This window comes from Dendrobates tinctorius, unplaced genomic scaffold, assembly GCF_039654945.1.
Source record: "Dendrobates tinctorius isolate UK_male_01 unplaced genomic scaffold, ASM3965494v1 ptg000357l, whole genome shotgun sequence".
Taxonomy (NCBI): domain Eukaryota; kingdom Metazoa; phylum Chordata; class Amphibia; order Anura; family Dendrobatidae; genus Dendrobates; species Dendrobates tinctorius.
Genome location: NW_027362023.1, coordinates 262,437 through 288,875, shown reverse-complemented (window position 1 = coordinate 288,875; position 26,439 = coordinate 262,437). Strand labels below are relative to the sequence as shown.

General features: G+C 56.1%; 1 protein-coding gene across 5 annotated transcripts in view; it reads right to left on the bottom strand.

The window, feature by feature from the left end:
• DOCK3 (dedicator of cytokinesis 3) overlaps positions 1 to 26,439 on the bottom strand; it is a 301,507-nt gene that overhangs the window by 146,961 nt on the left and 128,107 nt on the right. For 3 of the 5 annotated variants that reach the window (XM_073562529.1, XM_073562530.1, XM_073562531.1), the window contains exons 6-18: positions 23,026 to 23,174; positions 22,869 to 22,953; positions 18,197 to 18,238; positions 16,690 to 16,841; positions 16,519 to 16,600; positions 13,620 to 13,680; positions 13,392 to 13,539; positions 12,653 to 12,741; positions 9,553 to 9,678; positions 2,589 to 2,713; positions 2,026 to 2,188; positions 1,646 to 1,752; positions 826 to 997 (exon numbers count right to left, since the gene is read on the bottom strand). In XM_073562529.1, coding sequence (XP_073418630.1) covers positions 826 to 997; positions 1,646 to 1,752; positions 2,026 to 2,188; positions 2,589 to 2,713; positions 9,553 to 9,678; positions 12,653 to 12,741; positions 13,392 to 13,539; positions 13,620 to 13,680; positions 16,519 to 16,600; positions 16,690 to 16,841; positions 18,197 to 18,238; positions 22,869 to 22,953; positions 23,026 to 23,174 — 1,501 coding nt within the window. Of the gene's footprint in view, positions 1 to 825; positions 998 to 1,645; positions 1,753 to 2,025; positions 2,189 to 2,588; positions 2,714 to 9,552; positions 9,679 to 12,652; positions 12,742 to 13,391; positions 13,540 to 13,619; positions 13,681 to 16,518; positions 16,601 to 16,689; positions 16,842 to 18,196; positions 18,239 to 22,868; positions 22,954 to 23,025; positions 23,175 to 26,439 lie in introns of those variants that run through there. The other 2 variants (XM_073562532.1, XM_073562533.1) reach the window with 2 other exon arrangements.

Here is a 26,439-nt window from a genome sequence, read left to right as displayed (position 1 = left end):
GGGGTCTGTATACACTGGGAGCAGATGTCGGGGGTCTGTGTACACTGGGAGCTGGCGTAGGGGGGGTCTGCTTACACTGGGAGCTGGCGTCAGGGGCCTGTATACACTGGGAGCAGATGTCGGGGGGGTCTGTGTACACTGGGAGCTGGCGTCAGGGGGTCTGTGTACACTGGAAGCTGGCGTCAGGGGTCTGTATACACTGGGAGCAGATGTCGGGGGTCTGTGTACACTGGGAGCTGGCGTCAGGGGGTCTGTTTACACTGGGAGCTGGCGTCAGGGGTCTGTATACACTGAGAGCAGATGTCAGGGGTCTGTGTACACTGGGAGCTGGCGTTGGGGGTCTGTTTACACTGGGAGCTGGCGTCAGGGGTCTGTATACATTGGGAGCTGGCGTCAGGGGGTCTGTTTACACTGGGAGCTGGCGTCAGGGGTCTGTATACACTGAGAGGAGATGTCAGGGGCCTGTGTACATTGGGAGCTGGCGTCGGGGGGCTGTTTACACTGGGAACTAGCGTCAGGGGTCTGTATACACAGAGCAGATGTTGGGGGTCTGTGTAAACTGGGAGCTGGCGTCAGGGGGTCTGTGTATGCTGGGAGCAGATGTCGGGGGTCTGTGTACACTGGGAGCTGACATCAGGGGTCTGTGTACACTGGGAGCTGGCGTCAGGGGGTCTGTTTACACTGGGAGCTGGCGTCGGGGGGGTCTGTGTATGCTGGGAGCAGATGTCGGGGGTCTGTATACACTGGGAGCTGGCGTCGGGGGGTCTGTGTACACTGGGAGCAGATGTCGGGGGTCTGTGTACACTGGGAGCTGGCGTTGGGTACCGTTCTGTGTGAGCTTCGTTGACGAGAGCTGTGTAGAGATGCAAAACGTCTCCTTCGGGCTGCGCTGGAAGATGAGACTGGATGGGATGTTGGGGCAACCGCTCAGGTCGTCCTTGCAACAAGGAAGCCCCAGATACAGAGCGTGGTTATTGAAGGTGCTATTTTCATCGCACTGTGGAGAAACAACCAGTCAGAGGCAGCAGGATGGGAGCGGGGCAGTCAGAGGGAGCGGGAAGGAAGCGGGGCAGTCAGAGGGAGCTGGACAGTCAGAGGGAGCGGGAAGGGATCGGTGCACTTACAGGGAGTGGGACAGGAGAAGGGCAGTCAGAGGCAGCGGGACAGGAGAGGGGCAGTCAGAGGCAGCGGGACAGGAGTGGGGCAGTCAGAGGCAGCGGGACAGGAGAGGGGCAGTCAGAGGCAGCGGGACAGGAGAGGGGCAGTCAGAGGCAGCGGGACAGGAGTGGGGCAGTCAGAGGCAGCGGGACAGGAGTGGGGCAGTCAGAGGCAGCGGGACAGGAGTGGGGCAGTCGGAGGCAGCGGGACAGGAGTGGGGCAGTCGGAGGCAGCGGGACAGGAGTGGGGCAGTCGGAGGCAGCGGGACAGGAGTGGGGCAGTCGGAGGCAGCGGGACAGGAGTGGGGCAGTCGGAGGCAGCGGGACAGGAGTGGGGCAGTCGGAGGCAGCGGGACAGGAGTGGGGCAGTCGGAGGCAGCGGGACAGGAGTGGGGCAGTCGGAGGCAACAGGATGGAAGCGGCGAGGATAGATGACAAGATGGGTGCAGAACAGTCAGTGGCTGTGGGGCTATAGAATAAGTTCCAACCTTGTATACGTAAAGTTCATGGATATCGTCAGACAGCGTCGTCCCATCATCTCTCATCAGTGGGGTGAAGGAAAAACCAAAGAGCTTCTTCTCTCCTTTGTCCTTTGCTGTAAATGGGGGAACACAGGAAGGGTACAGTCTGGTCAGAGGCAATGAAGGTCTGAGGTTTTTATAGGGGCGGTCTATAAAACGTCCGTCACGCTGAATCTCTCCAGGAACGAAGCCAAGAGCTCCAGCAACTACAACCCCCATCTATAAGATAAAGAGGTAACCCAGACTAGACAAGTCCTTTAACGGTGACAGCCCTAATCACCGGACCTTTAATCCCCGGACTCGCGGCGCGCCTGCTCTCTGATCTGTGCAATAATACTGAGACATACTGGAGCAATGTCGGAACTCGAAGCGTAGATGGGACCCCCGGAAGCGGTCGATGGGGATGGGCAGCTTTATGAGCTCCCCCCACCGGGGACTGTTGCTGTGGTAAAGGACGAACGAGTGGTACTGCGTGCGAGGGGGCTCCCCGGTGCCCAGACTGACACAATCCTGCAAGACACAAGTCACAGACCTTCATTAATGGGAGTAATATCTGCAATCACATAATAAGGTAACGCTGTCGCTGCTGCACAGAGGAAACCTCGAGCCGGGCTTCATCCATGAGGCCAGATGAGGAGAGGCGTATGGTGTGGGACATTTATTAGTCACAGGGTCAGTTCTACCACAACAGGTATCTAATCCTCATGAATCACAATCTGAAGTACCAAACTCTGCAGCTCGGATCCTTACTACATGTCTTGTGTTTTGTGATTGATGGCATCATGTCTGCGGTCACATCGCAGCAGAGAATACATATAGACACCAGATCAGAGAAGAACTGTGAATGCAGCTCTGGATGTGACTGGAGGGCGGTAACGATCACGGTCAGTCTTGTGCAGAAATGTCTCACCCTCAGGTTCTCCCCGTCAGCATACAGCACGTGCATGGTGACCTCAATGTTCTTCTGCACGCTCTTCCCTCCTCTCTCAAAGTCGCCCCTCTCCAGAGTCACATAGAGGTCATTGCGCACGTCCCCTGTAATGACAACACACAAAGAATGAGCACTGACACGTCTGTAGAGCATCGCAACCATCAGCAGAGCCACCATCAGCAGAGCCACCATCAGCAGAGCCACCATCAGCAGAGCAACCATCAGCAGATCAACCGTCAGCAGAGCCACTATCAGCAGAGCCACTATCAGCAGAGCCACCATCAGCAGAGCAACCATCAGCAGAGCCACCGTCAGCAGAGCCACTATCAGCAGAGCCACCATCAGCAGAGCCACCATCAGCAGAGCCACCATCAGCAGAGCCACCATCAGCAGAGCCACCATCAGCAGAGCAACCATCAGCAGATCAACCGTCAGCAGAGCCACTATCAGCAGAGCCACTATCAGCAGAGCCACCATCAGCAGAGCAACCATCAGCAGAGCCACCGTCAGCAGAGCCACTATCAGCAGAGCCACCATCAGCAGAGCCACCATCAGCAGAGCCACCATCAGCAGAGCCACCATCAGCAGAGCAACCATCAGCAGAGCAACCATCAGCAGATCAACCGTCAGCAGAGCCACTATCAGCAGAGCCACTATCAGCAGAGCCACCATCAGCAGAGCAACCATCAGCAGAGCCACCGTCAGCAGAGCCACTATCAGCAGAGCAACCATCAGCAGAGCCACCATCAGCAGAGCCACCATCAGCAGAGCCACCATCAGCAGAGCCACTATCAGCGGAGCCACCATCAGCAGAGCCACCATCAGCAGAGCCACCATCAGCAGAGCCACCGTCAGCAGAGCCACCATCAGCAGAGCCACCATCAGCAGAGCCACCATCAGCAGAGCAACCATCAGCAGAGCAACCATCAGCAGATCAACCGTCAGCAGAGCCACTATCAGCAGAGCCACTATCAGCAGAGCCACCATCAGCAGAGCAACCATCAGCAGAGCCACCGTCAGCAGAGCCACTATCAGCAGAGCAACCATCAGCAGAGCCACCATCAGCAGAGCCACCATCAGCAGAGCCACCATCAGCAGAGCCACTATCAGCGGAGCCACCATCAGCAGAGCCACCATCAGCAGAGCCACCATCAGCAGAGCCACCGTCAGCAGAGCCACCATCAGCAGAGCCACCATCAGCAGAGCCACCGTCAGCAGAGCCACCGTCAGCAGAGCCACCGTCAGCAGAGCCACCGTCAGCAGAGCCACCGTCAGCAGAGCCACCATCAGCAGAGCAACCATCAGCAGAGCAACCATCAGCAGAGCATCTGCAGAACATCAGGTGTGCGGCCAGACTGCAGAGCATCATTCCGCTGCAGCGATGTCCATGTCTGCCATGCCATGCACACCCAGCTGATGAGGCGTCCGCAGGAAAGCAGCGCGCTCCGTGAGCGGCAGGTCAGTGACTGGGCTCAGACCGCCATAAGCACAAACTTTCACTCCACTATCAGTATGTCTGAGAGACAGCCAAGGAAAAGAAGAAAATCAAAGATGAGACGTCCAGCGATAGAAGAAAAAAACAGGAGCGGGCAACACAGAGAACTGGGGGCAACATAGAGCGCTGGGGAGAGAACAGAGCGCTGCGGGCAACACAGAGCGCTGGGGGCAACACAGAGCGCTGGGGGGGCAACACAGAGCGCTGGGGGCAACACAGAGGGCTGGGAGCAACACAGAGCGATAGGGGCAACACAGAGAGCTGGGGGTAATACAGAGCGCTGGGGGCAACACAGAGCGCTGGGGGGGCAACACAGAGCGCTGGGGAGAGAACAGAGCGCTGCGGGCAACACAGAGCACTGGGGGCAACACAGAGCGCTGGGGGCAACACAGAGGGCTGGGAGCAACACAGAGCGATAGGGGCAACACAGAGAGCTGGGGGTAATACAGAGCGCTGGGGGCAACACAGAGCGCTGGGGGCAACACAGAGCGCTGGGGGGGCAACACAGAGCGCTGGGGGCAACACAGAGCGCTGGGGGCAACACAGAGCGCTGCGGGCAACACAGAGTGCTGCGGGCAACACAGAGCGCTGGGGGGGCAACAGAGCGCTGGGGGCAACACAGAGCGCTGGGGGCAACACAGAGCGCTGAGGGCAACACAGAGCGATAGGGGCAACACAAAGCGATAGGGGCAACACAGAGAGCTGGGGGTAATACAGAGAGCAGGGGGCAACACAGAAAACTGTGGGCAACACAGAGCGCAGGGGGCAACACAGAGCGCTGCGGGCAACACAGAGCGCTGCGGGCAACACAGAGCGCTGCGGGCAACACAGAGCGCTGGGGGCAACACAGAGCGCTGCGGGCAACACAGAGCGCTGCGGGCAACACAGAGCGCTGCGGGCAACACAGAGCGATGGGGGCAACACAGAGCGCTGGGGGCAACACAGAGCGCTGGGGGCAACACAGAGCGCTGGGGGCAACACAGAGCGCTGGGGGCAACACAGAGCGCTGGGGGCAACAGAGCGCTGCGAGCAGATTGAGCAGTGCTGAAGCTGAGCCACTCAGGACAGAGATGTGTGTGTGAAACCCACAGGAGAGAAAACAGTCAGCAAGCATCCGCCACTTTGTCTGCTGGGATGGAGGACAGGGCCGCAGCTTCCGGATACCGTGTAGCATAGTCCACCACTGTGAGGATGTACTTTTGGCCAGAGTTGTTAGGGATTGAAAGTGGCCCTATGATATCCACGCCACTCGCTGGAAAGGCTCATCGATCACTGACAGTGGTATCAATGGGGCTTTCTGTATATTCCCAGACTTTACGACTCTGTAACAAACTACGCAAGATCGGCAGTAATTGGTAAAATCTGTCCTCATCTTGGGCCAATAACAGTTATGCGTCAGGTGAGCTTTAGTCCTTTGTACTCCAAGGTGTCCATCCAGAGGAATTTCATGAGGAATTTTCAATAATTGTTCCCTAAATAGATAAGGAACGACCAGCCGCTTTTCACAGTCCCGAGGTTCTGTAGTATCAGTGGGGAGAGTCTCTTTATACAGCCTGCCCTGCTCCCAGGATATTCTCTCTTTGTCAGAAGCAGTGGGGCTTGGTCTGCAAGAAGTCTGAGCTTCTCCAGACTGACATCTGTCCGCAGGGCCTCCTGGAAGCTCTGACTGCAGGCCATGGTCTGCAGCTGAGTCTTCAGTGTCGGTTCTCAGGGACCTCGGTGGGTCTGCCATGTGAGGAGGCTCCCGGGTTCAGGCAGTTCTGTCTGAGCCTCATCCTCTAATCTCTGGGGTTTTGTCTAAGCCGCAGCCTGACTCCGGGTCACAGCGGTCACATACGTACTTTCCTGTGCATTGGTACATTTTCCCTCCTCGCACGGGATCTCAGGTGGGTCACTTGCTTCCACCTTCTCTGTGGCATTTACTTGCAAGGGAGGGATATAGTGGGACACCATCCTCCCCAAGTCTGCGCCTAGCAGCACATTGGTGGGAATAGCCTCCGATACTCCCACCTCTCTCAGTCCTTTCCCTGCTCCCCAGTCCAGTTACACACGGGCCATGGGCACGGCAGGGCTGACACCCCAATCCCGGTTATTGACCTAGTCCTTCCTGGTATGATATCCGCAGGGTTTACTATTGCTGGGCGCACCAGAGTCACCACTGCCCCAGTGTCTCTGAGACCAATGGTGACCTTATTGCCAACAGTGACAGTTCTCATTGGTCCTCACATCAGAGCCGGCCACAAAGAGGACAACAAGTGGGGACCCAGACGGCTTTGGGATGGTAGTTGGGCATTTCTCCCCATCAGGGCAGACAGCGCTCACATGTCCCACTTTGTTGCAGGAAAAGAATCGGAGTACATCGCCTAGAGAAGGTCTATTCCCTGGGACCCCATAGGAGGTGGGCTTGGGCAGCACTGGTGATCGGCCGGCAGAGGGAGAAGGGTCCCCGTTTGGCTTACCTCCCTTCCAGCTGAATCCCGATGGCTTCCACATAGCTGTCAGTTGATCCACGATGTAGGTTCCGGAACTTTCTCCGATACACTTCTCGGGTTAGGTTGTATTTCCTGATCAGGGCCTCTTTTATGGCCTCATAGTTCCCATCTAGCTCTAGTGGGAGGCCAGTGAAAACTTCCACGGCTTTGCCTCTCGACCCTGGGGTTAGATACTGCGCCCGCTGCTCACTGGGTAGATGGTATTGCCTGCAGGTTTTTTCAAACCCCGAAGTATCTAAGTTCGTGTTCTTCTCCATCACAGGGAAGTTTTCCAGACATGGCCTCCTTGGATTTATGTCTTGGGAGGGGGTCAGCTGCGGGATGTTTCCCCTTTCTATTTGAGCCATCTGAAGCTTGAAAGCTCTCTCCTCCCGACGTTCTGCAGCCTCTCACTCTCCTCCCGGCGTTCTGCAGCCTCTCTCTCCTCCCGGCATTCTGCAGCCTCTCTCTCCTCCTGGCGTTCTGCAGCCTCTCTCCTCCCGGCGTTCTGCAGCCTCTCTCTCCTCCTGGCGTTCTGCAGCCTCTCTCCTCCCGGCGTTCTGCAGCCTCTCACTCTCCTCTCGGCGTTCTGCAGCCTCTCTCCTCCCAGCGTTCTACAGCCTCTCACTCTCCTCCCGCGTCCTGCAGCCTCTCTCGCTCCTCCCGGCGTTCTGCAGCCTCTCTCTCTCTCCTCCCGGCGTTCTGCAGCCTCTCTCTCTCCTCCTGGCGTTCTGCAGCCTCTCTCTCTCCTCCTGGCGTTCTGCAGCCCCTCGCTCCTCCTGGCGTTCTGCAGCCTCTCGCTCCTCCCGGCGTTCTGCAGCCTCTCGCTCCTCCCGGCGTTCTGCAGCCTCTCTCCTCCCGGCGTTCTACAGCCTCTCACTCTCCTTCCGGCATCCTGCAGCCTCTCTCGCTCCTCCCGGCGTTCTGCAGCCTCTCTCTCTCCTCCCGGCGTTCTGCAGCCTCTCTCTCTCCTCCCGGCATTCTGCAGCCTCTCGCTCCTGCCGGCGTTCTGCAGCCTCTCGCTCCTGCCGGCGTTCTGCAGCCTCTCGCTCCTGCCGGCGTTCTGCAGCCTCTCTCTCCTCCCGACGTTCTGCAGCCTCTCTCTCCTCCCGGTGTTCTGCAGCCTCTCTGTCATGGTCACGAGTGTCTGGACGCAGATGTTTCCGCAAGGCGAACCCATAACACACGTGACCCTGGATACAGCGCCTCCAGTGGGGCAAATTTAAATAATAAAACGTGCAGATGGATACACCGCCTCCACCTGGCTAATTTAGGTATTACACGTTAATATAAATTCTGGAAACTCCGCCTCCAGTACGGCGAATTTAAATAATAAGGGGGACCTGGGAAACATTAACAATGGTGGGCCCTGCGATAGGGAATGGGGACGAGGAGACCTCCTAAGCTCCCCTGAGCCAGCATCCCTGCACTCCTTACGTTCCCTATACAGGCTCCGCACCTGTCGCCGCACGCGAACCTTAAACCCTTGCTCGCCCTGACCCTAAACCCTCACTAGGGAGTAGGTCGGTGCGGAAACTAATCCCACCACTGCACTAAACACACATGAGGGAAAGAGACAATACAGGGGGACACCACTTAGCTTTATGCTCTGTGCTTATGCTCCTGCAACAGAGCCCTCCACCTGCGTGTGTCTTCTCCTCCACCCGGATCCATCACCATAACAGGATCCTTCACCATAGTGCAGCCTTGGAGCAGAGTCCACCACCAGTTGCAGCTGCTTAGTAACAGAGTCCCAAAGATGAGTTCAGCTTCTGCCACGAAGGCAAGCATGCTTGAGTCCAGCTCAGCAGCCAAGTCCCACATGGTGAGTGCCACTCTCCATAGTCGCCACTCCACCAGTCCATGCAGACACTTCCTGCCGACACCATCACTGCGACCCCACCACGCCATGCCAGCCCTTCGTCCAGACACCATAGCTGACACACGTCCCCCCTGGCTAAGCTGCGCAGGACTCCTCCTCAGCTCCTTCCTTCCACCAGGCTCTCACCAACTCAGAATCAATGAATGAATATCACCAGCAGTGATTGCACACCCAGAGACTCACTTATAGAGCCCCACACCTGATTCATAATTACGTGCACATTAAACCTAAAGTGCGATACCACTAACCACCACCGGGGACAGTCAAGTCACTTTGGCAACTTGCCAAAAGGGAAAAAAAGTTCACTCTGTGCTTTTAAAACTGTCAGATCAAATTCAGATCATGACACTCTCTCTCCTCACGGCGTTCTGCAGCCTCTCTCTCCTCACGGCGTTCTGCAGTTTCTCTCTCCTCCCGGCGTTCTGCAGCCTCTCTCTCCTCACGGCGTTCTGCAGCCTCTCTCTCTCCTCACGGCGTTCTGCAGTTTCTCTCTCCTCCCGGTGTTCTGCTGCCTCTCTCTCCTCCCGGCCGTACAGCGCACCATGGAATTTTTGCAGGACGATTTTGCAGCCCCATAGAAATCTATTGGGGCCACAAAATTGGCCCGCAAAAATACGTTAGATGTAAAAGCAGCCTTAATAAAGTTGTAAGCTTTACAAATCCAGTCCTATCAGTGTAATTACACACAGCCAGACTCCAATGAAGGAGTAGAACCATCTCAAGGAGGATCATAAGGAAATGGACAGCATGGGACTTACATAGGAGTGTCCGAGCAAAGGGGCTGAATACTTATGACCGTGGGATACTTCAGTTTTTCTTTTTTAATAAATTTGCAAAAATTTCTACATTTCTGTTTTTTTCAGTCAAGATGGGGTGTAGAGTGCACATGAATGAGGAAAAAAATGAAGTTTTTTAAATTTACCAAATGAATGAAACAAAGAGTGAAAAATTTAATGGGGTCTGAATACTTTCCGTACCCACTGCATATATATCTAGGTGTGTATATAAATATGTAGTGGTGTGTATATATATATATATATATATATATATATATATACACACACATGGGCGTGTGTATATATGCACATCGGATACCTGGCATGATGACATCGGGGAACCCCAGCTTCCTGGTAGCGGCCGCCCCCCTGTTAAACAGCAGCTGGTTTTCTCTGCGGATTTGCTCCATGTCGCCTCGCAGGAGTTGTAAAGATACAATAAGACCTGGATGAAAGGAAGGAAGATCATTGTAAGATGCAATACCAGCAGCAGATAACAGAGAACAGCGGCGGGTTCTGGAGAGCGCAGACGTGTCCCTCCCAGAGGAGCCGTCTATGGAGCTTTCCAAGGTGCTGAGACCACTGGTCCTGATGAACTGGAGCACATCAGTCTCTAAGGCTATGTGCACACGCTGCGGATTTCCCCTGCAGTTTATCACCTCTACAATGGAGGAGATGGTAAACCGCAGCAGAATCCGCAGAAAAGAAGACACATGTCATTTCTTTCTGCGGATTCAAAACTGCAGCTTTTCCACAGTTAAAAATCCGCAGCATGTGCACAGCAGATTGTGAATCCCATAGACTTACATGGTACTGTACACTGTCTGCAGAACTGCTGCGGATCCGCAGCGGCCAAAACCGCAGCGTGTGCACATAGCCTAAGGGTATCTGCACATGTTGCGGATTGCTGTGCGGAATTTTCCGCGCAGAATCTGCATCTTTTTGCAGAATCCACAGGTCAAAATCTGCGCGTTTTTTAAGCGGATTTCCCCTGCGTTTTTACACCTGCAGTTTCCTATAATGGAATAGGTGCGCAGAATCCGCAAAAGAATTGACATGCTGCAGAAAATAAACCGCTGTGACTCCGCAATGATTTTTCTGCAGCATGTGCACAGCGTTTTTTTTCCCCATAGAATAACATTGTACTGTAAATCACTAGCCAATCTGCAGCGGATCCGCAACATCTAAGGACAGCACCACCTATCTAAAGGGGGCCTGAGAACTTGCTGACGAGTGGGGGTTCACAGGTTGGGACCACCATGATCACAGGAATGGGGCTCTGATATGCCCGGTCAGACCTGCACTCCCTGCACTCTCTATGGGACTGCTGGAGACAGTGCGCACCATAGACAATGAACTGAGCAGAGCTGGGGAAAAAAGTCAGCAAGTTATAACCTATCCGCAGGATGGGGTGACCGGGCACGAGGGAGCGTGAGTGGGCACAGGGCAGTGTCACATGATTCTGGGGAGAGTGACTCCGGGCACAGAGGAGAGACACCGGGCACAGAGGAGAAAGATAGGTAAAGGGGAAAGAGACAGGGGAGAGTGACTAGGGAAGGTGATTGGGGAGAGATACCGGGGAGAGAGACCTATCCACAGGATCGGGTAACCGGGCACCAGGGAGCGTGAGTGGGCACAGGGCAGTGTCACATGGCTCTGGGGAGAGTGATCTCACACCAGGGAGAGAGACCGGGCACAGAGGAGAAAGACGGGCAAAGAGACTGGTGAGAGTGACCAGGGAAGGTGACTGGGGAGAGAGACTGGGGAGAGTGACCGGGGAAGGTGACTGGGAGAGAGACCGGGCAACGGGGAGAGAGACCGGGGGAGTGACCGGGAAGAGAGGCCGGGGAGAGAGACCAGGCACATAGGAGAAAAACGGGGCAACGGGGAGAGAGACCGGGCAACGAGAAGAGAGACCGGGCAATGAGGAGAGAGATTGGGCATCGGGGAAAGAGACCGGAAAACAGAGTCAGCATGGGTTTGTAACTAATAAGTCATGTCAGACTAACTTAATTTCCTTCTATGACGGTATCACTGATTGGGTGGATCAAGGAAATGCTGTAGATATAGTATATCTTGACTTCAGCAAAGCATTTGACAAAGTCTCTCATACAATCCTTATTGAAAAAATGACTAAGTATGGAATGGACAAGGCAACTGTTAGGTGGATTCATAACTGGCTTAGTGATCGGACCCAAAGAGTGGTCGTAAATGGCTGCACATCCAGTTGGAAGAATGTCTCAAATGGGGTACCACAGGGCTCTGTCCTGGGCCCTGTATTGTTCAACATCTTTATCAACGATTTAGATGAAGGAATTGAGGGTAAACTGATTAAATTTGCTGATGACACAAAGCTAGGAGGGATAGCTAATACTAGAGAAGAGAGAGAGAGGATTCAAAAAGATTTAAATAAACTGGAGAAGTGGGCAGCAACTAACAGAATGGTTTTTAACAGGGAGAAATGCAAAGTACTACATCTGGGCAATAAAAATGAAAAAAGCATATATAGAATGGGAGGAATAGGGCTAAGTGACAGCACATGTGAAAAAGACTTGGGTATACTAATAGATCACAGACTGAATATGAGTCAACAGTGTGATGCAGCAGCAAAAAAGGCAAATGCAATTCTAGGATGTATTAACAGAAGCATACAGTCTAGATCACGTGAAGTCATTATTTCCCTCTACTCCTCCTTGGTCAGACCTCATCTGGAATATTGTGTCCAGTTTTGGGCACCACATTTTAAAAAAGACATCAACAAACTGGAGCAAGTTCAGAAAAGAGCGACCAGAATGGTGACCGGTCTGCAAACCCTGTCTTATGAGGAAAGGTTGCAGGATTTGGGAATGTTTAGTTTGCAAAAGAGAAGACTGAGAGGAGACTTAATAGCTGTCTACAAATATCTAAAGGGCTGTCACATTGTAGAAGGATCAACTTTATTCTCATTTGCACAAGGAAAGACTAGAAGCAATGGGATGAAACTGAATGGGAAGAGACACAGATTAGATATTAGAAAAAACTTTTTGACAGTTAGAGTGATCAATGAGTGGAACAGGCTGCCACGAGAAGTGGTGAGTTCTCCTTCAATGGAAGTCTTCAAACAGAGGCTGGACAGACATCTGACTGTGATGATTTAGCGAATCCTGCTTTGAGCAGGGGGTTGGACCAGATGGCCCAGGAGGTCCCTTCCAACTCTACGATTCTATGATTCTATGAAAACGAGGAGGGAGACTGGGCAAAGGGAAGAGAGACCCGGGCAAAGGGAAGAGAGACCCGGGCAAAGGGGAGAAAGAACCCGGCACCAGGGAGAGTGACGGGGCACCGGCGAGAGTGACGGGGCACCGGCGAGTGATGGGGCACCGGCGAGAGTGACAGGGCACCGGCGAGAGTGACGGGGCACCGGCGAGAGTGACGGGTACCGTAGTTGGAGCTGGGCGTGGAGTACTTGGTGCTTGTCTTCCGGATGATGTTCTCGTGTATCTGGTACCATTCATTCTCGTTATTACACCTGAAATATATAAAGTGACAATGGCGCTGTATCAGGGCGACTGCTCCACGCTCCGTCCAGCCTGAAATACTAAAATCCACTTTCTGTCTCAGCAGAGCCCCAGATTGCAACTTTTTCCTCCCTATTGCTTTACACTGCTGCTCTGCTTTCTCGGACTGGCTGCTTTGAATAAGTGATAAGTACATCAGAGAATCTATCATCACTCGCAAATATCCACAGAGAATATACTACTGTATCACTCGTGGCTCTCCAGCTTGTGTCTACCAGCTGCCATGTCATCCTCTCACAGGCCGAGTGCTCCGGCCGTCACAGTGGAGGGGTCTCTTCATTACATCATGGACGGCAGGGACGGTCCCCCCCGGACTGTCTACAAGACTCAATAAATGATCTCTACAATAACCTCAGCCATCTACTGCAAAATACTGGAGGGTTTAGTGTAATCACCTCAACACACCGTCACACCACATCTATACACTCGTACACGGTCACACCGTATCCATAACCTCATATAAACGTCACACCGTAACAATACTATCATATACACCGTCACTCCATATCTATATACTCATATACAGTGACACCGTTTGTATACAGTCATATACACCGTCACACCGTATCCATACACTCCATTATCAGGTCTGCGCACTCACATATACACTTTCATGACAAAGTCCTTCTCGTCTCGATGTTCGCACAGCGCCGGCAGCACTTCCCCCAGGCTCAGCACCGCACACCCGTAGGGTCTCCGGTAATGGACGTGGGGGGGACCTTTCCGGGAGTCATTTAGGAGCATTCGCCCTGAAATAAAGTGAGAAGTCAAGATGCCTGTCCTCTGGTAAGGGATAATACTGACATGAGGACACAGCCGGGCCACCCACCTATCCGGACGACATGGACGACGAGGTGGAGATCACGCTTCACATCCTTACTGCTCAGATCCTGCCATACAGAAGAAAGAAGTGACAAGGCGAGAACGAGAGAACGAAGCCTACAGCAAGTAACAGGCGGCCCCGGAGCCTCCATCTCTGCGCACAAGAGGATCACAGCCAGGAAAAAGGAGACTACAACAAGCAAGGAGAAGCTACAGCAACGCAGAACAAAAAGGAGCAAAAACCCATATACCCTTAATCTTGCTTTTATTAGTGCACACAATGTGTATAAAAAGACATAACTATAACATATGACAAACTATGACAGAGGTGTAAGACTTAGATAAAAATGCACAATAATTGGAAAACAGCGCGCTACCAAATGCAGATGTTCAGCCCAGTAAGTGACCAAAATCCATTCTCAGGGACCCCATATATGCGTCCAAACCACTGTAAGATTATCCCCATTGTATAATGGCATTACTGAAGTTGTGAGCAATCCAAAGGGTCCACTAGCCCCCTCCCTAAACAATCATCCCATCCGTGACAGAACAGTCATCATCAGTATTCTGTGAAGCTACAGCCAGAAGTAATCGGTCACACAAGTAATGGGTAAAGGGGGGGGGGGGGGGTAATAGAACCTAGTCATTACCGGCGCTGGTGTCCATTGGTGCCCGCGTACCCCTACGCGCGTTTCGCAGACAGCTTCCTCAGGGGTCCCTATATACAAGTCATCCCACCAAGTGTCCTCATATAGTGCTCAAGTACACCGTCATCGGCGCATGGCGGCAGCACGTGGGGGCGGCGACAGACAACCGCCCTGGTGGTTATAATTATAATTATGTCTTTTTATACACATTGTGTGCACTAATAAAAGCAAGATTAAGGTTATATGGATTTTTGCTCCATTTTGTTCTGAGTTGCTATAGGTATTTAGGAGCTCCATAGGGAACTATTCCCATCCTGGATGTAGACCAGGTGTCCTTTTGCCATAAATATATGTTATGTTTTTGGGATCAAGTTATTCAAGCAAGGAGAAGCTGTAGAGAGCACCTCATGTAGCACACAGAACCACATACCATACCTCAGAGCTGTACTCACTATTCTGCTGGTGCAGTCACTGTGTACAGACATTACATTACTGATCCTGAGTTACATCCTGTATTATACCCCAGAGCTGCACTCACTATTCTGCTGGTGCAGTCACTGTGTACATACATTACTGATCCTGAGTTACCTCCTGTATTATACTCCAGAGCTGCACTCACTATTCTGCTGGTGCAGCCACTGTGTACATACATTACATTACTGATCCTTAGTTACAACCTGTATTATACCCCAGAGCTGCACTCACTATTCTGCTGGTGCAGTCACTGTGTACAGACATTACATTACTGATCCTGAGTTACAACCTGTATTATACCCCAGAGCTGCACTCACTATTCTGCTGGTGCAGTCACTGTGTACATACATTACATTACTGATCCTGAGTTACATCCTGTATTATACTCCAGAGCTGCACTCACTATTCTGCTGGTGCAGTCACTGTGTACATATATTACATTACTGATCCTGAGTTATATCCTATATTATACTCCAGAGCTGCACTCACTATTCTGCTGGTGCAGTCACTGTGTACATACATTACATTACTGATCCTGAGTTACATCCTGTATTATACCCCAGAGCTGCACTCACTATTCTGCTTGTGCAGTCACTGTGTACATACATTACATTACTGATCCTGAGTTACATCCTGTATTATACCCCAGAGCTGCACTCACTATTCTGCTGGTGCAGTCACTGTATACTTACATTACATTACTGATCCTGAGTTACATCCTGTATTATACCCCAGAGCTGCACTCACTATTCTGCTGGTGCAGTCACTGTATACATACATTACATTACTGATCCTGAGTTACATCCTGTATTATACCCCAGAGCTGCACTCACTATTCTGCTGGTGCAGTCACTGTGTACATACATTACATTACTGATCCTGAGTTTCATCCTGTATTATACTCCAGAGCTGCACTCACTATTCTGCTGGTGCAGTCACTGCGTACATACATTACATTACTGATCCTGAGTTACATCCTGTATTATACCCCAGAGCTGCACTCACTATTCTGCTGGTGCAGTCACTGTGTACATACATTACATTACTGATCCTGAGTTTCATCCTGTATTATACTCCAGAGCTGCACTCACTATTCTGCTGGTGCAGTCACTGTGTACATACATTACATTACTGATCCTGTGTTACATCCTGTATTATACTCCAGAGCTGCACTCACTATTCTGCTGGTGCAGTCACTGTGTACAGACATTACATTACTGATCCTGAGTTACATCCTGTATTATACTCCAGAGCTGCACTCACTATTCTGCTGGTGCAGTCACTGTGTACATACATTACATTACTGATCCTGAGTTACATCCTGTATTATACTCCAGAGCTGCACTCACTATTCTGCTGGTGCAGTCACTGTGTACATACATTACATTACTGATCCTGAGTTACATCCTGTATTATACTCCAGAGCTGCACTCACTATTCTGCTGGTGCAGTCACTGTGTACATACATTACATTACTGATCCTGAGTTACATCCTGTATTATACTCCAGAGCTGCACTCACTATTCTGCTGGTGCAGTCACTGTGTACATACATTACATTACTGATCCTGAGTTACATCCTGTATTATACTCCAGAGCTGCACTCACTATTCTGCTGGTGCAGTCACTGTGTACATACATTACATTACTGATCCTGAGTTACATCCTGTATTATACTCCAGAGCTGCACTCAGAGTTCTGCACTGATTTCTCCTGCATTTCCTGCTATTTCTGATGTTTGGCATTTTGTTGTGTGACCCTCGCCGTATTCTCATGTATCACGTACGGTGAATAAGGCGCTGAGCCGCTCCGGCTTCTCTGGATTTCTGGGACCTCCATTCTTGTTCAGTCGGACCATGAACCTCTCACTAGGAGGAGAGACAGGGGTTAATGCGACACGTCGCAGGAACATACGGGTGACAGGACAGGCAGTGGCGGGCGATGGGGCGAGAGTCACCTGATCTGCCGAGCCTCCCGCATGTCGTACAGTGAGAAGAAGAGATCCACGTCCTCCCCGATGTTGCTGTGTGTGAAGCTCTTCAGGTTGAGGAGCAGGTGGTGCGGGACCGGGGCCCGGGGCTCCTTGTGCCTCTGCCGCAGGGTTTCTGCCTGTGACAACAAATCAGATCACCTGTCAGCCACATTCTAGATGTCAGCACCCCCCGCACCCCCATAATGCTCTGCTGTGACCGCCCCAGGATGTCAGCGCCGAGCCCGAGTCTACCCCTCTGCACGGGGACGCACTGGGCGCTGATGGGGGTCACTCAGTCCTCCACTCAGGATCCTGGAAAGGCTGGGAGCCCGGCGGTGGCCGTACTGGTTGTCCAGGATCAGCCATCGTCCCCCCATGGGTCAGGGTGGGGGCTGCACAGTCCTCTCCCCATGGGTCAGGGTGGGCGCTGCACAGTCCTCTCCCTCGTGGGTCAGGGTGGGCGCTGCACAGTCCTCTCCCTCGTGGGTCAGGGTGGGGGCTGCACAGTCCTCTCCCCATGGGTCAGGGTGGGCGCTGCACAGTCCTCTCCCTCGTGGGTCAGGGTGGGCGCTGCACAGTCCTCTCCCTCGTGGGTCAGGGTGGGCGCTGCACAGTCCTCTCCCTCGTGGGTCAGGGTGGGCGCTGCACAGTCCTCTCCCCCATGGGTCAGGGTGGGGGCTGCACAGTCATCTCCCCATGGGTCAGGGTGGGCGCTGCACAGTCCTCTCCCCCATGGGTCAGGGTGGGCGCTGCACAGTCCTCTCCCCATGGGTCAGGGTGGGCGCTGCACAGTCCTCTCCCTCGTGGGTCAGGGTGGGCGCTGCACAGTCCTCTCCCCCATGGGTCAGGGTGGGGGCTGCACAGTCATCTCCCCCATGGGTCAGGGTGGGGGCTGCACAGTCCTCTCCCTCATGGGTCAGGGTGGGGGCTGCACAGTCCTCTTCCCCATGGGTTAGGGTGGGGGCTGCACAGTCCTCTCCCTCATGGGTCAGGGTGGGGGCTGCACAGTCCTCTCCCTCGTGGGTCAGGGTGGGGGCTGCACAGTCCTCTCCCTCGTGGGTCAGGGTGGGGGCTGCACAGTCCTCTCCCCCATGGGTCACGGTGGGCGCCGCACAGTCCTCTCCCCCATGGGTCAGGGTGGGCGCTGCACAGTCCTCTCCCCCATGGGTCAGGGTGGGGGCTGCACAGTCCTCTCCCTCGTGGGTCAGGGTGGGGGCTGCACAGTCCTCTCCCCCATGGGTCAGGGTGGGCGCTGCACAGTCATCTCCCCCATGGGTCAGGGTGGGCACTGCACAGTCATCTCCCCCATGGGTCAGGGTGGGCACTGCACAGTTCCCTCGCCCATGGGTCAGGGTGGGGGCTGCACAGTCCTCTCCCCCATGGGTCAGGGTGGGCGCTGCACAGTCATCTCCCCCATGGGTCAGGGTGGGCACTGCACAGTCATCTCCCCCATGGGTCAGGGTGGGCACTGCACAGTCCCCACCCCAGTTACCTGATTTGTGCTCTGCTGAACGCTGTGTCGACTTGACAGATGCTGCAAAGAAAACATCACAATGTTATTCACCGGAATCCTGAGTGACAAAGTGCGAAAACACCACCTAACGAGCGGAGCGCCAGCGTCACAGAGAGCGGAGCATCGGCGGCACAGAGAAGAGCGGAGCACGCAGATGGCACAGGGAAGAGCGGAGCACGCAGATGGCACAGGGAAGAGCGGAGCACGCAGACGGCACAGAGAAGAGCGGAGCACGCAGACGGCATAGAGAAGAGCGGAGCACGCAGACGTCACAGAGAAGAGCGGAGCACGCAGACGTCACAGAGAAGAGCGGAGCACGCAGACGGCATAGAGAAGAGCGGAGCACGCAGACGGCACAGAGAAGAGCGGAGCACGCAGACGGCACAGAGAAGAGCGGAGCACGCAGACGGCACAGAGAAGAGAGGAGCACGCAGATCGCACAGAGAAGAGCGGAGCACGCAGACCGTGCAGAGAAGAGCGGAGCACGCAGAGAAGAGCGGAGCACGCAGACGGCATAGAGAAGAGCGGAGCACGCAGACGGCACAGAGAAGAGCGGAGCACGCAGAGAAGAGCGGAGCACGCAGAGAAGAGCGGAGCACGCAGACCGTGCAGAGAAGAGCGGAGCACGCAGAGAAGAGCGGAGCACGCAGACGACATAGAGAAGAGCGGAGCACGCAGACGGCACAGAGAAGAGCGGAGCACGCAGACGGCATAGAGAAGAGAGGAGCACGCAGACGGCATAGAGAAGAGCGGAGCACGCAGACGGCATAGAGAAGAGCGGAGCACGCAGACCGCGCAGAGAAGAGCGGAGCACGCAGACGGCACAGAGAAGAGCGGAGCACGCAGACCGCGCAGAGAAGAGCGGAGCACGCAGACCGCGCAGAGAAGAGCGGAGCACGCAGACCGCGCAGAGAAGAGCGGAGCACGCAGACGGCATAGAGAAGAGCGGAGCACGCAGACGGCATAGAGAAGAGCGGAGCACGCAGACGGCACAGAGAAGAGCGGAGCACGCAGACCGCGCAGAGAAGAGCGGAGCACGCAGACCGCGCAGAGAAGAGCGGAGCACGCAGACAGCGCAGAGAAGAGCGGAGCACGCAGAGAAGAGCGGAGCACTCAGAGAAGAGCGGAGCACGCACACGGCATAGAGAAGAGCGGAGCACGCAAACGGCACAGATAAGAGCGGAGCACGCAGACGGCATAGAGAAGAGCGGAGCACGCAGACGGCATAGAGAAGAGCGGAGCACGCAGACGGCACAGAGAAGAGCGGAGCACGCAGACCGCGCAGAGAAGAGCGGAGCACGCAGACGGCACAGAGAAGAGCGGAGCACGCAGACAGCGCAGAGAAGAGCGGAGCACGCAGACGGCATAGAGAAGAGCGGAGCACGCAGACGGCACAGAGAAGAGAGGAGCACGCAGACGGCATAGAGAAGAGCGGAGCACGCAGACGGCACAGAGAAGAGCGGAGCACGCAGACCGCGCAGAGAAGAGCGGAGCACGCAGACGGCACAGAGAAGAGCGGAGCACGCAGACGGCATAGAGAAGAGAGGAGCACGCAGACGGCATAGAGAAGAGCGGAGCACGCAGACGGCATAGAGAAGAGCGGAGCACGCAGACCGCGCAGAGAAGAGCGGAGCACGCAGACGGCACAGAGAAGAGCGGAGCACGCAGACCGCGCAGAGAAGAGCGGAGCACGCAGACCGCGCAGAGAAGAGCGGAGCACGCAGACCGCGCAGAGAAGAGCGGAGCACGCAGACGGCATAGAGAAGAGCGGAGCACGCAGACGGCATAGAGAAGAGCGGAGCACGCAGACGGCACAGAGAAGAGCGGAGCACGCAGACCGCGCAGAGAAGAGCGGAGCACGCAGACCGCGCAGAGAAGAGCGGAGCACGCAGACAGCGCAGAGAAGAGCGGAGCACGCAGAGAAGAGCGGAGCACTCAGAGAAGAGCGGAGCACGCACACGGCATAGAGAAGAGCGGAGCACGCAAACGGCACAGATAAGAGCGGAGCACGCAGACGGCATAGAGAAGAGCGGAGCACGCAGACGGCATAGAGAAGAGCGGAGCACGCAGACGGCACAGAGAAGAGCGGAGCACGCAGACCGCGCAGAGAAGAGCGGAGCACGCAGACGGCACAGAGAAGAGCGGAGCACGCAGACAGCGCAGAGAAGAGCGGAGCACGCAGACGGCATAGAGAAGAGCGGAGCACGCAGACGGCACAGAGAAGAGAGGAGCACGCAGACGGCATAGAGAAGAGCGGAGCACGCAGACGGCACAGAGAAGAGCGGAGCACGCAGACCGCGCAGAGAAGAGCGGAGCACGCAGACCGCGCAGAGAAGAGCGGAGCACGCAGACGGCACAGAGAAGAGCGGAGCACGCAGACCGCGCAGAGAAGAGCGGAGCACGCAGACAGCGCAGAGAAGAGCGGAGCACGCAGACGGCACAGAGAAGAGCGGAGCACGCAGACGGCACAGAGAAGAGCGGAGCACGCAGACCGCACAGAGAAGAGCGGAGCACGCAGACCGCACAGAGAAGAGCGGAGCACGCAGACCGCACAGAGAAGAGCGGAGCACGCAGACCGCACAGAGAAGAGCGGAGCACGCAGACAGCGCAGAGAAGAGCAGAGCACGCAGACGGCACAGAGAAGAGCGGAGCACGCAGACCGCACAGAGAAGAGCGGAGCACGCAGACAGCGCAGAGAAGAGCAGAGCACGCAGACGGCACAGAGAAGAGCGGAGCACGCAGACCGCACAGAGAAGAGCGGAGCACGCAGACGGCATAGAGAAGAGCGGAGCACGCAGACCGCACAGAGAAGAGCGGAGCACGCAGACCGCACAGAGAAGAGCGGATCACGCAGACAGCGCAGAGAAGAGCGGAGCACGCAGACGGCACAGAGAAGAGCGGAGCACGCAGACCGCACAGAGAAGAGCGGAGCACGCAGACCGCGCAGAGAAGAGCGGAGCACGCAGAGAAGAGCGGAGCACGCAGACCGCGCAGACAGCGCTTTTAGGGATACATCTCATACATTGGGGGCATTTTACAGTAAACAGCCTCTATCTAAAGTAACCTAGAAGCTAAAAAGTAAACCCCTTCCTTGTTCTGATAAGTCACATGGTGCATCACATGATCCCTCTCAGCTAATCAGCAGCTTTGAAAATGATCATGTGGTAAGACCAGCCACTGTTGTGAAAGGATGTCTGTCACATGAAGCTCCTGATTGGATGCGAGCGATCAGGTGATGCACCATGTGACTACTCAGAACACGACCTGCCTTCTGCTCAAACGGAATTGACGGATTCGATACACGGCAGCTTCCTCCAGACAAAGCCCCGCCCACAGCCCAGCCCCGCCCCATCCACCTGGTCACAGCCCAGCCCCGCCCCCTCCCACCTGGTCACAGCACGGCCCAGCCCACTTTGTCACAGCCCCGCCCCCGTCCACCTGGTCACAACCCAGCCCTGCCCCGTCCACCTGGTCACAGCCCCACCCTGCCCCCGTCCACCTGGTCACAGCCCCGCCCTGCCCCCGCCCATCTGATCACAGCCCGACCCCGTCCACGACCACCTGGTCACAACCCTGCCCCCATCCACCTGGTCACAACCCAGCCAACCTAGTCGCAGCCCCGCCTTGCCCTCATGGTGACAACCCCGCCCCGTCCACCAAGTCACAGCCCCGCCCCCATCCACCTGGTCAGAGCCCCGCCCCGTCCTCCAGGTGACAGCCCCGCCCCATTCTCTTGGTCACAGCCCCGCCCTCCTGGTAACAGCCCCGCCCCCATCCTCCTGGTCACAGCCCCGCCCCGTCCTCCTGGACAGAGCCCCGCCCTCCTGGTTACAGCCCCACCCCCGTCAAACTGGTCACAGCCCCACCCCCATCAAACTGGGCAGAGCCCCGTCCCGTCCTCCAGGTCACAGCCCCGCCCCGTCCACCTAGTCACAGCACCGCCCCCGTCCTCCTGGACACAGCCCCGCCCCCATCCACCTGGTCACAGCCCTGCCCCGTCATTCAGACATTGCAGCATCACTGACGTGACTGGGCCTGAGCTGTGATACCAGACCCAACCTGCAGACAGGGTGGCGCTGTTACTGGAGCACAGCTGCCATGCTTTTCTTATTGAGGACCTCCACTGTCCTCCTGGACTTTAGCGTTAGGCCTCTTTCACACATCCGTTTTGCGCCGTCAGGCGAGATCTGGCTTTTTTTTGTAAATATCCGGCAAAATGCAATGCCGGATCCGGTTTTTCCCCATTGACTTGTATTAGTGCCGGATGGCATTGCGGTGCGTCCGTTTTTTGCCGGATCCGGCTATTTGTCTCATTCCGGCGTCTGGAAAAAACGGCTACTGTAACGTTTTTTGTCTCCAGCGAAAAAGCCGGAAGCGCCGGATCCAGAAAAAGACGGATCCAGCCGCCGGATCTGTTTTTTTTTTTAAGTCTGCGCATGCTCAGATCCAATTGGCCGGCCCCCAGCAAACAGATATAACCTGCTAGACGGATCCGTTTCTATAGTTCTCCAAAATTTACGCCGGATCCTGCCTGACGGCAAAACACTGATGTGTGACAGTGGCCTCAGACACAAGCTTCGCTGTGGTCCCTGACTGCGCTCCCCACGAGGCGTCCGTCCGCGCTGGGACTTGTAGTTGCCGCGCTTCTCACCATCTTGTATAAGTCCGAGACGCTGATCTGATCGGAGTCTACGGCCTCAAACTCCCTGCGGGGAACTAAGTCCAGACCCAGGTGTCTGCAAGAGAGGATGGAGGTTGTAGTGCGCTGGAGCAGCCGCCGCCCGCCCGTCAGCAGGGCCGGTACTCACTCATTGCCCCAGTCCAGCCGCACGGTCAGATGTCTCTTCACCTCGCGCCCCTGGTCCTGGGTGAGGTGACCGGACAGCAGCTGCCGGCGCAGATCAATCACCTCGCTCATCACATGCCGCAGCTTGTAGAAGAGGTCCACCTTGTGCCTCTGCGGGCGAGACGAGAGCGTGGGAGAGAAGAGACAGCCCAGGTCAGTGACGGAGAGACGGCACGGGTCAGTCTGAGAGAGACGTCAAGGGTCGGTGACGGAGAGACGGCACGGGTCGGCCTGAGACGTCACGGGTCAGTCTGAGAGAGACGTCACGGGTCAGTCTGAGAGAGACGTCACGGGTCAGTCTGAGAGACGTCACGGGTCAGTCTGAGAGAGACGTCACGGGTCAGTCTGAGAGAGACGTCACGGGTCCGTCTGCGAGAGACGTCACGGGTCCGTCTGCGAGAGACGTCACGGGTCCGTGTGCGAGAGACGTCACGGGTCCGTCTGCGAGAGACGTCACGGGTCAGTCTGAAAGACAGCATGGGTTGGTGACGGAGAGATGGCACAGGACAGTCACACAGCCAGGCGCAGCAGTCTAGGACCCCCCTCCTGTCCCGGGCTCCGTTTATCAGGGGGCCGCAGAGCGCTGGGTATATCGGGGGGCCGCAGAGAGCTGGGTATATCGGGGGGCCGCAGAGAGCTGGGTATATCGGGGGGGCCGCAGAGCGCTGGGTATATCGGGGGGCCGCAGAGCGCTGGGTATATCGGGGGGCCGCAGAGCGCTGGGTATATCGGGGGGCCGCAGAGAGCTGGGTATATCGGGGGGCCGCAGAGAGCTGGGTATATCGGGAGACCGCAGAGCGCTGGGTATATCGGGGGGCCGCAGAGCGCTGGGTATATCGGGGGGCCGCAGAGCGCTGGGTATATCGGGGGGGCCGCAGAGCGCTGGGTATATCGGGGGGCCGCAGAGAGTTGGGTATATCGGGGGGGGCCGCAGAGAGCTGGGTATATCGGGGGGCCGCAGAGAGCTGGGTATATCGGGGGGCCGCAGAGAGCTGGGTATATCGGGGGGCCGCAGAGCGCTGGGTATATCGGGAGACCGCAGAGCGCTGGGTATATCGGGGGGGCCGCAGAGAGCTGGGTATATCGGGGGGCCGCAGAGAGCTGGGTATATCGGGGGGGCCGCAGAGCGCTGGGTATATCGGGGGGGGCCGCAGAGCGCTGGGTATATCGGGGGGGCCGCAGAGCGCTGGGTATATCGGGAGACCGCAGAGCGCTGGGTATATCGGGGGGCCGCAGAGCGCTGGGTATATCGGGGGGGCCGCAGAGCGCTGGGTATATCGGGAGACCGCAGAGCGCTGGGTATATCGGGGGGCCGCAGAGCGCTGGGTATATTGGGGGGCCGCAGAGAGCTGGGTATATCGGGGGGCCGCAGAGATGAGCGGTCCGGTCCCCGGTCCGGTCGTCCTGAATGCCGGATCAGGAAAGTGCAAATCAAACTGCTCATCTCCACCGTCCAGTCATCCAGAAGATCTGATAATCCGGCACTCATCCGGTCTTGCTGGTTCGGGGTCTTGTGTCCCCAGCAGTCGGGTCATTGTCTCATCTGCCAGTCGCAGCACACGCTCTGCAGCAGTGTGTGGGCGCAGATCTGCTGCACCCCCGATCGCAGCCCCGCGCACACCATGCACTTAAAATACCAATACCATGGTTTCTGTACTTTGCTTTTCTGACCGTGTGCCTGTATTTAGTCTTATACTCTAGTCACAACCAGAGCTGCATTTACAATTCTCCACAAGCTCTGATAGATGCAGCGCATTGTAGAAGACGCAGAATTATTCTAAATCCCACGATGCACCACAGCGGGGGTCTTCTTCAGCTCAGTGCCTGGTATAATGACATTTCCCACAATGCACCGGGGCCGCCAACCAGACAATGAACCAGCAGGAGGCAACACAGGCGTAGACTTCTGCAACCAGCAAGTGGTAAAGGGGAGAAAGCAGAATTATAGCTGGATCTGAGTAACGGCAGAATCGTGACTGCAGCTCTGGAGGTGACTGGAGGATAGAGCACGCCCAGGAAGAGGAGGAGCATCTGTGCTGAGCATCTGCAGGCTAGGGCCTTGCTAAGCTCCTGGGAAGGGAGGTTTTTCCTGCAAGGACTTTCCATCTGCCCCCTTCCCAGGAAAGAGGACTTTCCCTGGGACTGAGCGCCGGGGCTGTGCCCCTGGCTCCCACCCTCCGGCAAGCCAGCTGGGGGTGGGGGGCCTCAGCACCATCCAGAGGCCAGGGTGCAGCCAGCCAGTCCCAGGGAGATGGGGAAGAGACGGAGCCAAGAGAGAGGGGGTCGCAGGACCCAGGAGCCCCGGGACACCGGGCCCCCCGAAGCTGGTACCGTGGCGGCTCCTCCTCCCGGAGGAGTGGCGGCCCAGAGCAGAGGTGCAGTGGCAGAGCCCCCCAACATCTGGGGCTCCAGAGCTGAGGGAGAGCCATCCACCATCTACGCCTCCCGCATCCATGCGCACCTCTGCGAATATGAGGAGGCCGCCAAACAGCTGGGAAAACTCCGGGAGGAGTTAAGGGGAGCATGAGCGGTGGCTAAGAACCGGCTCCCCGCCTCGAGACGAGCTGAGGTCTCCGCCACGGTGGAGAGGCTGAAGGGGGCTATCAGGGCCTTGGAGGAGATACGGGCGGCTATCCTGAGTGGGAGCGGCCCCTTTGCAGAGAAACTGAAAAATGATGACCGGTTTAGAGCCATGACCGGAGGGTCTCCTGGGGGGTCGGGAGGCCCCTGCCAGGTGGAGCACGAAGAGGAGGATGGCGGAACATCTACGCCTGCCCCACCTGAAGGCCTGGTGAGCAACAACACCCAGGTAACATGCAGCGGGGTGGCCCCTGAGCAAGTGGCTCTCCCACCGGACTCCAGTTACTCGGAGGAAAGTGGGGGCGAGGGGGAGGCTGGTGGGAGTGGGGACAGTAGTAGTGAGGGGGGCTGCCTCGTCCTACAACAGGTGAGGCAGATCGAGTCCCCAGAGCGGTTTGGCACGCTGCTCTTTGGGGATGAGGTCTGCCCTGAGGACGAGGCAACCGGAAAGAGGAAAAAGAAAAAAAACAAGCGCAAGCCAAAGAACACCGTGGCTGACAAACTTATGTTTGTCCCTCTTTCCGGGGCCCCTCTGTCCCGCTGTATGGAACCCGCTGCCCACCCCGGCTCGGGCCCTGTGGTGGGTCCGCAGCGGGGGCGCGGGGAGAGTGATGTGTGCCTGGACCTTACCGTCACATCTGGTGGTGGCGGTGAGGGTTCAGGCAGCGACATGGAGGTCGGTGCTGGTGCCAGTGGTGTAACAGCCGCTGGCGGTATTGGCAGTAGTGGTGTCCGGGCTCAGTCCCCGGTGGCGGGGGGGGCTGGCCTGGCGCTCAGCACGGGTACAGCCAGGACC